Source organism: Epinephelus moara, chromosome 8, assembly GCF_006386435.1.
Source record: "Epinephelus moara isolate mb chromosome 8, YSFRI_EMoa_1.0, whole genome shotgun sequence".
Taxonomy (NCBI): domain Eukaryota; kingdom Metazoa; phylum Chordata; class Actinopteri; order Perciformes; family Serranidae; genus Epinephelus; species Epinephelus moara.
This window is the reverse complement of record NC_065513.1, coordinates 9,235,407-9,249,681: the sequence shown is the minus strand read 5'-3', so window position 1 is coordinate 9,249,681 and position 14,275 is coordinate 9,235,407. Positions and strand designations below refer to the sequence as shown.

Below are 14,275 nucleotides of genomic sequence, written 5' to 3'. Positions count from 1 at the left end.
GGAGTATTGGCAGGTCTGGCTGTGGTGATAGAATAAGACATGCTGTACTGTGTATCCCTTTTTTGGTTTAACGGAGCGAGAATGTCCTAGTTGCCATCAAGTGAACACAAGTTATAACCAGCACACAACATTCAGCGACAGCAACTATCATTGCACACAAAGCATTAACCCTTCACTTCACTGAAGGATTCGCAGACTTTTCATTCACAAAATATAATACAGGAAGAAATGTTTGTTACTCTGGAACAAAATACTGAACATTCAGCATCTTTGGGACTCATCAAAGTTTTGTGGAAAATTTATAAATAAGACACTAAGTCTTCATTAAATCCTTAAATTCTGCTTCAAGTATAAAATATTAATTTGTAATAGTTGTTCTGACATAGTTTACTTCCCCTTTATCCTTTATTTCACCTCTCAATACACATAAATTATCTTTCAACTGAACACATGAGCAAACACTGCACTCTATGTAGAACCTCAAGAGCCAAAAACATCTTGCATACATCTTGCATGATCCAAATTAGCTGTTGAGGCTACAGCATTTATACTTCAAAATTTTCCTTACCAAACACATGGAGAATAAAAAAACAAAGTGACTAAAACTCCTTGATAACAAAGGCTTTATCTATTTGTATTAACTCAAATTTTTAAAAAATTCTCCTTTTTATAACTTTAACATGTATAAGTTAGGACTTCAGTGTACGGTATACATTTGAACAACTGCAAAATGTCTTCATCAAATGATTTGTTGCTATTAAACAATATATCTAATATATTTCATCTTCACTAAATATTTTCCCCCCCGATAACACATCATATGTTTGTCTTTTTTCAGTGGCTGGGAGTTTTTCCCAGCCCCGTGGCCTCCCTTTTTTTTTGATCTACTGATGTGTCCGCTTCCTTTCCCCGCCCGACTGTGAGCGGGCTGAAGAAGGACAGACAGTTTCAGTAGAGGAGACAGACTGAGAGAGACAGAAAAAGAGAGAAAGAGAGACAGAGAGTGGTTGGGGGCTATGAGTCAGGGGGTGTGGGTTGTGTGAAGATGGGAAGGTGGTGTTTCTGTTGCCTATCCATCGGTGCCATTCTTGTTGGGGGTGTTGGTGTTGATCGTGGTGCCATCTGGCTGCTGGCCGTCTTTGCGCGGTGGCATCCTCTCGTTTATCCTGTCCAGGCCACGTGCCTCCTCGAAGTTACGAATCTTCCTCGTGGGAGAGAAGCCTTGAATGGCTGAAGGGAAACCAAAGAGAAAAATCAGAAGCCGGGCATGCTTGAGTATTTTCCCTTCTCCTGTCGCTGCAAACATTTGCTGTAAACTATTTTCTTTAGCTCGGATTCCTTGCGGAATTTCACAAAACACAGTATCAGCCTAGCACAGTACAGATGATCAGTGAATACAACACATGCACAGTAAACAATGACTCCTATAGTGTTCAAACACCAGTGGGACAAGCTACAACAGTAAAACACCTCACACTTTGTAGACTTACGGTAACATCCCGAAACAGCCCAGGAAACCAGACAGAAAAGGTGTGCAAATGAGAAGCAAACTTGTAAGGGACTGTTTTGACATACTTTTCAATCACTTCATTATCAACTTAAACTTAAAATAAAAACACTGAGGTGAAGGTTTTATAGGTGAATAAGGAAACAAGGTCATCAAAGGGTGCTCTTGCACAACCAGAGATCTGTCGAAATGAAGCCCTTGCTCATTTATTTAACCCCAAGTCAGTGATTCCCAACCAGAGGCAGTTGTTCCACAGGAGGTACTTGTACAGTTGCCGCAGGGACATGGAGAGATTGTGGACTACTACCACTACTACAAAATCTAAATCATAATATGATCAAATAGATATATAACATATATGTGTTTAATAGAAAAATAAACATATAAATAGAATTACAAATTGGTGTTCTGATCTTTAGTAAATTTACTGTCGTAACAACCAGTACGCTACCTAGCCTAGCTTCAGTATACTGACTGGACGGTACACACATCTCAGCATCTGTTGTAATACCTTAAAGGTAATTGTTACCATTGAGGGTGCATAAAAACCAGTTAGCAAGGAAATGTAGAAACTGAAATAGGTAGCTAAAAGTAATGGATATATAGTTTACACAGTTCAACTGCTTAAGTAGAAATAATCAGCCAAAAGTAATGATTAAACAATTAAAATAATTATCTCAAAAGCAGTGATTAAACAGTCTAAATACTTCGCTAAAAGTAATGATTAAATAGTTGAAATAATTAGCCAAAACTGATGGTTTAACACTTAAAAGAATTGGCCAAAAGTATAAAATAGCTGAAAAAAAGCCCAAAGTATTAACTAACCAGTTAAAATAAATTTAACTAATTAAATAATTAGTTAAATGTGATGGTTAAACAGTAAAATTGATAAGCTAAAGGTGTTAGTTAAACAGTTGAAATAATTAGCTGAAAGTGTTGGATAAACAGTTGAGATAGATAGCTATGAGTAACAGATAAATGGTTGAAAGGTCCAGCCTCTTTATGAGGTAATGATACAAACTTGATAAAAGCCAACCTAATCACTGACAATTCAATTGTATTAGACAAAAAAAAAAAGTTTGGGAACCACTGCTTTAAGTTATGCTGCCTGATTGGCCCTTTGTTCCGTCTTATGAGGTTATACTCCCCTGCAGCGATTAGACTTTTAAATGACTTGTTTTGACTCAATGTGTGTGTTGTCTTTACGTATATATTTCTTTCTATGTTGTTTTGTTAACTACTAGCTGTGGAACTAATTGCCCCTAGGGGACAATAAAGATTCTTGAACTAACTGTTGATGTGTTCTGCACCAAAATCAGGGCTAAATATTTTACATTTCTAGTATTTGATGAAAAAGTGGTTTTCGTGGCTGAAGCCAGTTGAAGCCACGATCAACCAGAAGGGGCAGCCAGTGTAGCAACAGTCAAATGGTGTAACAGGATTAGCTTCTGAAAATATCCCAGGCAGGGATGTCCCTGGTCTTATCTTAGCCAGGTCTTAGCTGGCTTTTCTCTGTGTGGGGAGCCACACTTGGCAAGAAAAGCCCATGTGACCACAGCCGGGAAATTGTCCCTTGTCAACAAGGGACAAGCCAGGTCCTAAACCTGATACACATAACTGTCTCTTTTGTAGCATGGGCTTTACTTTACTTTCTTATGTAAGCTTCTTTTCAATTTGTATCATGTTCATCTTTTCATATCTTATCTATGATTCTTTTATTGCTTGATTTTTGCCCTATATATGAAAAGTGCTTCATAAAATACTTTGAGAATGATGGAACCGCTGTGATCCAACAGACACTGATAATGCAAGAGCAACCAGCAATAAAGAGATATACAGTAATTCAATAATCAGTAATATTAAAACATCTGAGGCACTAAGAGTAAAGTTAAACTAAGAAAAAAAGTACAAATCTGTGTTTAAAGAGTGAACACCACACACAAAACAAACATGTGAAATTTAAGCTATGACAGCCATGCGTACCTTTTGCTTTAGCTGCCTCAATCGTAGCTATGTTAATGGGAATTGAGGAAGGGGGGGAAAAAGGGAGTCATCAAAGACAGCCATAGACAGCAGATACAACAGTAAATCAAATGGTAAACCCCAGTGTAATAAACAGGGACAACAGACAGTAGAATATAGGCCAACACCCGTGGCACAGTCATTATGGATGCAGAACTGAAAGCAGCTGTAAAAACTTCAAAACACGTTAGTAGGTAGAAAGGTTAGAGAGAAGAAGCCTGTTGGAGATTTAAGATGGTGTTGGTGCTAAAGGGTCATGAGGACTTAGGTGTGGAGAGCTGAGGGGGGATTTGGCTGAGCACTAAGAGTCTAAGGCCAGGGCGAGATGCGTAACAATGCCCACGCAAGGCGACATATTTGTATGATGCAGCCTTCTGCAACGACAAAGCTGCAGTACACATGCAGTCAGACGTTCTCTCAGACACACATTCACTAAGTCACACACATCAAACACAACTTCAATCCAAAAAGAGAAAAAAATACAAGAGAGTAGAAGTCAGAAATACTCAATGGTGAACTTTACATGATTCATATTTCTTCTTTAAAATGGATATCTGGCATGTTGTAATTCTTATTTGATTGATTGCATCTCCAAATGGAGACAATCACCTGAGAGCATGAAATATCATTTCTCAGAAAAATGGCTATGTGTTCAAGATGAGAGCTGTTTTAAGAAAACAGACTGAAGATGCTGACTTATTCCGGGTACACACTACACAACATTTTGGTCTGTTCCAATTCCGATTGTGGGGTCATAAAATTGTGCCGTGACTTGGCCGTCAGACATGATAGACTACATGTTGGTCCATGACCAATCATCGCTGGTCGTCTTTCACGACATGTGTGATGTCATCGAGTTATTCTTGTCCTATTTCTATTATTATTATTGATATTATTTTAGTCTCTATGGCTGTTCATGTGCCAGCTGAAATATTATTGTAATAACCTTAACCAGATGGCAGGAGCTACATTTGAAGTATGCAAACTGTGCAAGTCACTTAATTCTCCACAACAAGTTCCTACAAATGTTTCACAATAAAATTAATTAAATTTAATTTAATTAATCAAAAATGAAATTTAATTAAATTTAATTAAAATTTAAAAAAAAAAGCCTTTTTTAGAAAATGAAGGGATTCTCTCAACCAAAGTTATGAGGGTCTTTTAATTTGAAACAGCAACAGGAAGTGTTGAGTTTGAAATGATGGCGCGATGCATTAAATGTAACAGGGCAAACAGGACTGGAATAAAAGTTAAAATAGAAAAATACAGAGGGAATGGTGTTTCTAATGTCGTCTGTTTCAAATGAAGCTGGTACCCTATACAGTTGTGGTCAGTAAAGCCCTGCATCTATTTAATCATTTTATTCTTTTATATCCTTCATTATGAAGAAATAACATTGTCTGCTAGCTTGATGCTAATAGCAGTACTCATTGGGTCACTAAAGTGCATCTGCTGTTACACACCATAATTTTTCTCTTTTCTATGTGGTAACATTTCTGGAGGAAATATCTAAAAGGCTGGGCTGTTGTCATACAGTTGTCTACGGCAGCAGATCACTTTGTGTTTCTATTGGTCAAAGTGACGGCTGTGACGGAAGAAGTCGTGAACGACAAAAAGAAAATCAAACATGCAAGACTTTCTGTTGGGATGTCGCGAGGCGTTGGTTGTCATCTACTATGACACAATACACGAGGTGAAAGATCAAACTGTCAGCAGTAGTACAGTAGCTTCAAAAACTACAGGCAGCGCTCAGGGAAAAAAGTGAAAAATCAAGAAGGCCTAGCTTATCTGAAAGCTGTGGCTGGGGGAGTGGACATGGACAATGACATTCTCCAAAAGGTCAACAACATGTGGTTTCTCCTTCGATTGCTTGGCAACTTCTGTAAGCTTCCAGTGTGACAAAGCATGACTCCCAGCATGTCCTCTGGCAGGCAAAGCCAGGCACTGACCTTTAGATCAGAGGGTCAGTAGACACTTCCAGGTGACAGGCTGACCTCCCCGACCAGCCAGCCCACAGCTGAGGCCGAAAACGTTCTGCTGTGTAGATGGGGGGCTCCAGCCATAGTCTAGCCAGTGCTTCCTGTGGTGGGCATGCCGTCATTGATCTAGAACCCTTCAAAGGGGCTAGCAGGACAGAAAAGCTAGTTTCCCTGAACTGGACGTGATGGACAGCTTTATCGTCATCATCACCAATGGCCATAACAATATCTGGTGACTATAAAAATTCTGATTAATCAGCGGTGCACTGATTGATTCTGTGGGTGCAATTGAGGATGGACACCAGTGTAAAAACACTGAGTGCACAAAAATGAAGAATGGGTTTCTAATAGCTCCTAGCATCTGATTTACTAAGAACAAACAGGTTAATTGATCACACTTTTTGCTAAAAGATGTGCAAAGTGTAACCTTTTTAGCAACCAAGTTTATCGCTACCATCGTCAAGATTGGCCACCGTCACTGATCAATATCTGCACACACCCGCTGGGCTAACTGCCTTTTTTTAAAATTCACTGATATATTCTGCATCACAATGGCTTATATTTAAAATATTTTCTTAATAATCAGATGATCTGCTTAATGTGGTAACTTTTAGGCTGTAGGGATGAAAACTAAGGAAGGACCAGGCGAGTAGGTGAGGATGGACTGTAAATGGGCTCAAATATGCAAAAACCAAAATGCCTCCTCAAACTTTATTAGATATTACCCACATTTCCCAGAGAATTGTTGTTCTCTGTGTTGTATTTTTGTGGGAGGTGTGGGAGGTGTAAAGATTGAAAGTACAAGTGAAGTACGCTTTTCCATTCAAGAATAAAAATTGGAAAGAACAATTATGTTCTCTACTTTGTTGGTTCAGTTCACAAAACTATTCCAACAATTGAATTTTACATCAGTGATCACAGATCCACAAAGGCCTTGTTCAGACTGCCAGCCAAAATCTGATTTTTAGCCAATCTAGATTGGAACCAGATGGCTCTTATGAAGTCTGAACAGTCATAAATGACATGAAATCCGATTTTTGCAAACCAGACCGAAACCACCTTTGGGAGGTAGTTTCAAATCGCATTTGGACAGATGTGTCTGAGTCTGAACAGCTCCTTATATGACTTCACACAATACACGCTCGATGACACCTCCGCTCCGACGTCGTTGCCACAGCAACCTGTCAGATTGGTCAATAATGTTGCCCAGTCTGAACAGAGCCAAATCCGATTTGGACACTTGCTAAAAATAGTGTGGACAGTCAGCAGTCAAAAATCGGATTTGAGAAGGAATCAGATTTGAATCAGATTCGCCTGCAGTCTGAACGCAGCCAAAGACAGAAGCTGTGGCTGCATTGCATCAGGAACTATTACAATACTGTCAGTGGAAAAGCTAAAATCTCTGCCTCTTTTGAAACTGGATCTGTCCCACAATTACTTTTAAACACTGAGGAATCCTAAGTTATTAAAGGAGTCACTTTCATTTTTCAAAGTGATGAAAATGTTATCAAACTCTACTGTAGCTGTGCTGGAAATAACTACTTATTTGGTGAGTTCCATACAGGAATAAGAAATAACTTAAATTGAATTGCTATTTTTGGTTTCAATAGTATAAAAGTGTTTCAGTATGGATTTCTTCCAGCACGTACAGTGATACTGACCTCTACACCTTCTCCATAATTATTTTACATGAGAGTAGCAAATGAAACAGCTGTTGTCATACAGTATGTCTACGATCTTTATCTTCTGCTTGAAGGAATAGCTCTGCATGAATACCAATCACAACAAGAGCACTCGGAGAGTGCAGACCTCGGCCAAGCAGCTCGGATTTCCCGCCATTTTACTATTTTATCCACTTTGCTGAAATACAAGAGGCTTGTAGAATGGCCCACCATTGACTCAGTGAGCTTTAGCACCCAAGTTAAAAGCGCTATCCATCTAGACATGGTGAAACTTCGATGTTTTGTTGGTTTAAATGTCTTGCCCTTTATTTTCTGTTGGCTTTGCTGACAGAGAGGCAGCTAGTCGCGTTATAATGTGGCAACATAGTGCCCACTGCCTACCCTCCCATCTGCAATAGTTAGCTAGCTGCTCTGCACTACACACCACAAGGTTCAGCTGGAAGCTAGCTAGCAATGCAGCTCATTTGCAACTACAGGTGGTAACGCTGTCCCAGTGGTGTAACAGCGTTGCTGTGGAAACATGTTGGCCTCCCTCCAGTTTCCTGAGGGCTGCCCAGGTGGCAAATTTGCAAATCATAGGATAGTGAAAGAATGACCCGCCCTACTCTCCCAATGTTTGGGTAGCCCTTTGCTGATTGGATTGGTTAGATGTAGGCATGAAGGATGGTTTTGGTTAGGGTTAGGGTAAGAATGTCAGGATAAGCCAATCAGAGGCAGAGTAAGTTAGAGTAAGGTGGGCCATTCCTTCGCTATCCTAGGATTTGCAAATTTGCAACCCGGTTAGTGGGCTGTTTTATTTTGAGATGCAAAACCCCTTTAGCATTGTTAACTCTGTTAGCACCAGTAACCATGCTGACACCGCTATCAGCACTCACAGAGCTAACAACAGTTGCAAAAGGGGGTTTGTGCCTCAAATTGAGGCGCTTGCTCACCAGGGTCACCTTAGGGGAGACTGTAGGTGGGCAAAATGTTTCCACAGCAATGCTTTTGAGTCAGGACAGCGTCCTAGAGTTAACTGCCAAATGAGCAGTGCCACTAACTAGCTTCCACCCAACTTGGGTGGTGCGCCCTGCGCAGTGCAATAAACTGAGGAGCAGCAAACTTAATTTATAGACCAACATGTAAAACCAGTCAAAAATATTCTGGGGAATTAATCTATTAACTGCTGACATCCCTACTCACAATGATTCAGTAAATTAGCTTAGCATAAAGACTAAAACCAAGGGAAAACTGCTAGCTAGCCTCTGTGCAAAGGTAATAAAATGAGTCGACTAGCTGGGAGCAGGCAGACAATAGAAATTTCATAAAGTTACAACTCCCGGCAGAGAAATAGTGTGACATATAAAATGTTGTTTTTACACTTCAGTTTCAGACTTCAGAGCTACGCATCAATCTGCTTATCTAATACTCAGCAAGAAAGCACATAATGATTCTTTCAGGTTTACAATGAAAATGTTAACACTATTGTGCTGCTGCTTTGCAATTACCTAGTGTCTTGCATATTTTTCTGTACTGAGGTGTGAGAAGAGCAATAGATCATGTACAGCTGCACCACCTTATGCCATAAAAAATTAAGGTTTGCTCACAGCAAATATTCAGAGTTAACACATGCTTGGTGAGAAGGGGTGAGGAAGGAGTGTAGGTTGTGCTTAATGGCAGCTAGCAAGGAGGGAAGAATAGGGTCATCGAGTATAAAACACACTTACCGGTCTGTAAGGTCTGCTTTCCCCCTGACAAAACTCCCAGAGGAAGAGTTCCAGTTGGGGTGAGGCCTTTGAGTGTTAACACATTCTCGCTTTCCTCCCTACTCCACATACAAAACACAAGCACACAGGGTACACACATAGATTACATTTCAGCAAGCAGGGCAGCATGCACACCTGGTGGTTACGAGGCTGTTTTGTAACCAGGAGGTCATAAGTTCAATCATCACTGGATATTCAACCTGTGCCCACTCACTGTGGTGACAGAGTGATAGACTGTCAGCTCTAACTGCCTCCAGCCACACTGCTAACATGTGTCCTGGTTCCGTAAGTGGGTCACTGACAACTTGTGTCAATTTTAGCAGCTGAAGCAATATTTTTAAGGACTGCTTACAAGTGTTAAGATTTGTGGTAACACACTTTCATGTTAACACACTTAAATTTTCATATTATCCATATTTTTCTCCAATGCTGGGTCAAAAGACACTGGGATTAACAACCGACACTTCTGAATAACATTTAAAACGTATATTTAAATTTACTCATGACGTTATTTTCATCTTACAAATGAATGTGGTCAAAGTCAAACCTGTATTTTCCTTCTTTTTTATTTATTTTACTTTTTCTGAAATACCCTCTTAAGCCATTGACCCATATGCACTGGTCTGAACGACAGGCTGCTCTACATCTTGCCCACTTGCAGCAGTGTGACAAGGTAGGAGGAGCAGCAGCATTAATCTGGAATAATGTCTAATGTCATTATACAGTCTAGGTCCATCGTGACTCATCTCGTGCCAGCTCATTAATCCTAGCAGGGCAACATTGTGTTTTCAAATACGACTTCATTGTGCACTCAACTGACTCCATTCATTCCACCAACACTCTTGAGTCTTCCTGGCCCCATAGTGACCTGCAATTCATTGTGGTAATTCTGACCCCCACCCCACTGAGCTCATTGTGATCTGTATATACATGTACAGAAGCCTTTTTCCATTTGAGTGTTATCATGAGAAAGGAAGAGGTACATCAAAGGGAGAGCATTAATGACAGGGTCAGACCTGAGGACTGAGAAGACTCGGGCCATTTTCCCCACAGCGCGAATCTTGTTCCGGATGACCTCCTTACGCATCGCAGAGGTTCCACCTGAGACAAGTCCAGAATGTGAGGTTAAGACACAGTATACCACCTTGAGTATTCAATACTCCTGCTTATATCAATTGCTATCAATGTTCTTACTTCAAATAACTATGATATTGAATAAAAGCCTTGTGGGAAGAGAGCAAATGATGAATGGCTGATACATTTCAGAGATAAACTGAGGGTTTAATGGTGTGTTTCAAAGCACAGCGGCTATACTCCAGGGAGCAGAACTCCCTCATCAACATCAGACATGTGGGACATCGACTGAATTATGATGAAGTGCAGGATATAAATCGCCTCGAATGAAAAGCGTAGCTCCCAGCACTCTATGTCAATTAAGCTCATTTTCAATTCATCCAAATTAATAACTAAACAGAAAATGCAATTTACAAAAGAAGAACAGAACCAGAGGCCTCATTACAGAAACTTCTCATGTCTGAAATCTTTCTTATCTCAGTTTAGACTTTTAGGCCATTTCGTTTTAAAGAAACATGTTTCCTAACTGCATTAGGGCAAAAATCCTATCTTATCTTAGGATAGGAAACGCCCTAACTTAGGGATTTCCCAACTTAGAAAGTTAGTATGGAATACAGCCTGTACTGAATTCATAATAAATTTAAAAAATGGCAGCAGCACTGATGTTATGTATGAAGATGGGGAACAACATGAAAACTGAAATATAATGACTAAAAAGCTACTGAAACTGTGTGATGATACTCTAACTTTCCCATGGCCATGACCATGGATTAATGGGTGTATTATTATTTATTTTTTTGTCCATGATAGAATGCTAGTTAGCCAGGAAAAAGTGATAGCCATTGATATTCTGGCTCGTCCATCTCAAGTAGCCTACTGCTACAGTCTAAACATAGATACAAGCGTGACAGGACAAGTACCGACTGAAGAATTGAATTTACAGTTATCGTTAGGATTTCTTAAGTTAAGTTTAGAGGTTTTAGGCAGGGCATAGCCATGAGTTTAGGAATTGCTTCTGTAATGGGAAGATAGGATTTTTCCTGACTTTGAATCTTAAGTTAAGACAGGACAAGCAGTTTGGACGAACTACATCTATGTATTTTTAGACTCAAGAAAATATTAACCACCATTTAGCACTGACATACATCGTTGAATTTAAAGATTCTCACACAGAGAAGCGAAATATAAACGTTTTTCCCACATTTGTTTTTACTTGTCAGAATGGTAAGGTTGAACATCATGGTACACTGAGAAGAAAGAATAAAATCTGGGCATTAAAAATAACAAAGGTATTTAGGCTGATCACCAAACAAAACATATAAGGAAGTCTTCATCTTATTCACCATAACAATCCCTCATTCTTACCTTCGTATAGGTCATCTCCCTCCGACATGAGCTCATCGTCAGAGCAAATGTTCAGTACATTCACCAGCATCTCCGTCACTGTGGGGGAAAGAAGCCACATTAAAGGTGGTGCAAAAACATGCAGTAACAGATTACAAACTAGAATTACAGCTTCGAGGTTGTATGTTTTTTCGCAAACCAGTCAAGTTGCAGTTACAGTTTACATACATGTCTGTGAAAACATGGATGCTTGACACACATCTGCAGCTATACAATCAGCAGAGTTTCAAGGTGGACTGCCAAGATTAGTATCAAAAATTCAGTATCTGACCAAATGTCTCCCCTTCTGTTCCTAATAAATGACATTGAGTAATGGCCAAAAAAGTGTTTTTGTAGAACATTATGATGTCACAATGAAGCTGATCTTTGACCTTCTGGATATAATATGTCATCACTTAATTAGTTTATCCTATTAAACATGTGTTTGAAATTTGGTGATAATTAGCTGATGAATTCTTGAGTAAAGGCCAAACACATGCCCTTCAATCTATGACCACCAAAATCTAATCAGTTCATTGAGTCACCATGGATGTTTGTGCCAAATTTGAAAATTCTCATTCTTGAGATATTGCATTTTCAAGAATGGGACTGACCGTCAACCCAAAAACATAATGCTTCCAGCCATGGCTATTGCTGGCGAAGAGGCATAAACATGTTTTCACTGATAATGTAAATTTCTAGCTTTTTGGCTAGACTGCGGCATGCAAGGCCAGCCCTATAAATGCAGAGGTCTGTCCGTGAGTGAGTGATGAAGTTACACCAGTGGTCAGTGTCAGTGATAACGTAAGTGTTTGTGTTTCCCCATTGGCCGTTGCTCTTTCTAAATGAATAGGCCCTGGCAGTCCCGTATTAGTGTATTCCTCATTTTCTGTAACCAGTGCAGCATCATTGCATGATGTAATTAGTGAACTAGCTAGCTAGCTGCGACATGAATAAAACTTGAAAACTTAAGGCTTTTAATAAGAAAGCACAGTGCTATTGTCAGGTGAGTGGACTTTGTTCGGCTCTTTTTCTGTAACCACTGTAACCACTGGTGAAATTAGCAAGATAGCTAGCTAACTAGCTAGCTAACTAACTATGGCAGTTATGAACGGATGGAAGAGAGGATCATTCATCAATTTGTTTGAGGAACAGCCGTGTCTGTATGAGCCACAAGCTTTAAAATCTATGAGCAACATTACTGACTATTATATTTTACAATACCAGAATGGGTGCTGCCACTGTTGTGAGGAGAAAGCGGCAACAAGACGCTGGAAAGTGCGTCACCATCTTAGTAACAAAAATATATAATCAGAGATTGACCAATTAATTGCTCTGGCTGATTGATGAGCACCATAGGTCATTTTTCAACCATCGTTATCTGTGGAATGTGGTTCCGATAGTAGCCATACATCACCGACCAGGCTGAAGAGGGTAGGGTTGTATTAAATGATCAGTGGGTACAGCTCCAGGTAAAGCAGGTCCCTTGTGCTGTATGAACATGTCTGAGTGTATTGTTCTTCATTTTATGATGTATTTACATCATGTTTTGGGCTGTTCCATATCAGTGGGGAAAACTCAGTGATTACGTGAATACTTCTGTTTCAAATTAAAGCCATCCAGCATTTCATACATGGTTCAGCCTAGTCTTGTTAGTTTACATGGGTTTCCTTTTGGAAGACACATTTTTAGTGTCAGATGTGGATGTTTCTGGAAAACACACTGGCACACTTCATATTTAGTAAATGGGCTAACACATGCAAGAACACCAATTTCATAGAGGAAAAAAAATCAGAGTTCCTGAGTGAGTCTGGGTCTGTATGTTCCACAAATCGAGAACCATAGGTAACTCAAGACAGGCTTTATTTCTGGCTTCCATCCACACTTAAACAACAAACGTACCTTTCTCTCCAACAAAAGGCAAAGACCACGTGAAGACATCCATAAAGTTGGGCAACCAGTAAGGGTGGGGGGAGCAGTTGAATTGTCGGATATTCATCACGTTGTTCTCATATTTTAATACAGCAGCTAGGATTGACAGAGGGAAAGAGATGGGAGGAGAGATTCAAGGACTGAAGCCTGGTAAATACAAGAAAGAAACAACGACAATGAGAGTGAGAAAAAAAGGCAGAAACCTTTGTTGTTGTAGACGTCTAGGTAATTTGGAGCTGAAAAGATTGTGATTAATGAAGGGAAGCCTGTGGTCTGGCTTTTTCGGTACATCCGATACCTGTTAGGCCGCAAAAAATAAGACTTTTCAACATATTCTATATTATAATATGCTGAATGAATCAAAAAGCAGTAATGCTACTTACCCGGCATCCTGTGCTTCATGAGCTCTTATTACTGACAGCAGATTATTGTTTACCAAAAAGTCACAGACTGCTGAGTAACTGCAGAGAGAAAGAAAACCAGAGAGAGAGACAGACCGATTAAAACACTGAGTTGAGGTCAAAGCTTATTACAGACTTAAACCATTAAAGGAGCAGCATGAGGCCACTTATGACTTCACTGACTGTCATTTGCCTATAGAAATACATTCATATTTATTCTCAGCATGCCGTGCCCTCTGGCCTGCTGAGCTAGGGGTTTAAAGATGCTAAGCATCCAGACCCTGGTATTTATGGGCTCTGCTGGCCTCTCCAGAAGCTGGGGAACTACAGCCAGAGCAGATGAGCTCAGCTGGATGAGGGTTCTTAAGGGTTTTCATTGACTTCCCTTCCTCCTCCACTCTGCTAATCCATCAGGAAGAACAAGAAAAATGTTTTAGACCAAGACAGGATTTGATTTAGTCTCGCCACCAGACAATCAGAGATCTCCGCCTTCTGATAGTCTGGGGACACTCCTTTCTAAAGTGTGTTTAACACACCGGCGAAAACGGCC

The 14,275-nt window shown here is 39.9% G+C and overlaps 1 protein-coding gene across 3 annotated transcripts in view; it reads right to left on the bottom strand.

The window, feature by feature from the left end:
• Positions 1-558: 558 nt before the first annotated feature.
• Positions 559-14,275, bottom strand: part of ppp3cca (protein phosphatase 3, catalytic subunit, gamma isozyme, a) — a 41,698-nt gene continuing 27,981 nt past the window's right edge. Inside the window, exons 7-14 of one of the 3 annotated variants that reach the window (XM_050050842.1) lie at positions 13,708-13,785; positions 13,528-13,622; positions 13,295-13,420; positions 11,375-11,452; positions 9,952-10,036; positions 8,897-8,994; positions 3,491-3,517; positions 559-1,221 (exon numbers count right to left, since the gene is read on the bottom strand). In XM_050050842.1, the coding sequence (XP_049906799.1) occupies positions 1,070-1,221; positions 3,491-3,517; positions 8,897-8,994; positions 9,952-10,036; positions 11,375-11,452; positions 13,295-13,420; positions 13,528-13,622; positions 13,708-13,785 (739 nt within the window). In that variant the 3' untranslated portion in view covers positions 559-1,069. Of the gene's footprint in view, positions 1,231-3,490; positions 3,518-8,896; positions 8,995-9,951; positions 10,037-11,374; positions 11,453-13,294; positions 13,421-13,527; positions 13,623-13,707; positions 13,786-14,275 lie in introns of all 3 variants that reach the window. The other 2 variants (XM_050050841.1, XM_050050843.1) reach the window with 2 other exon arrangements.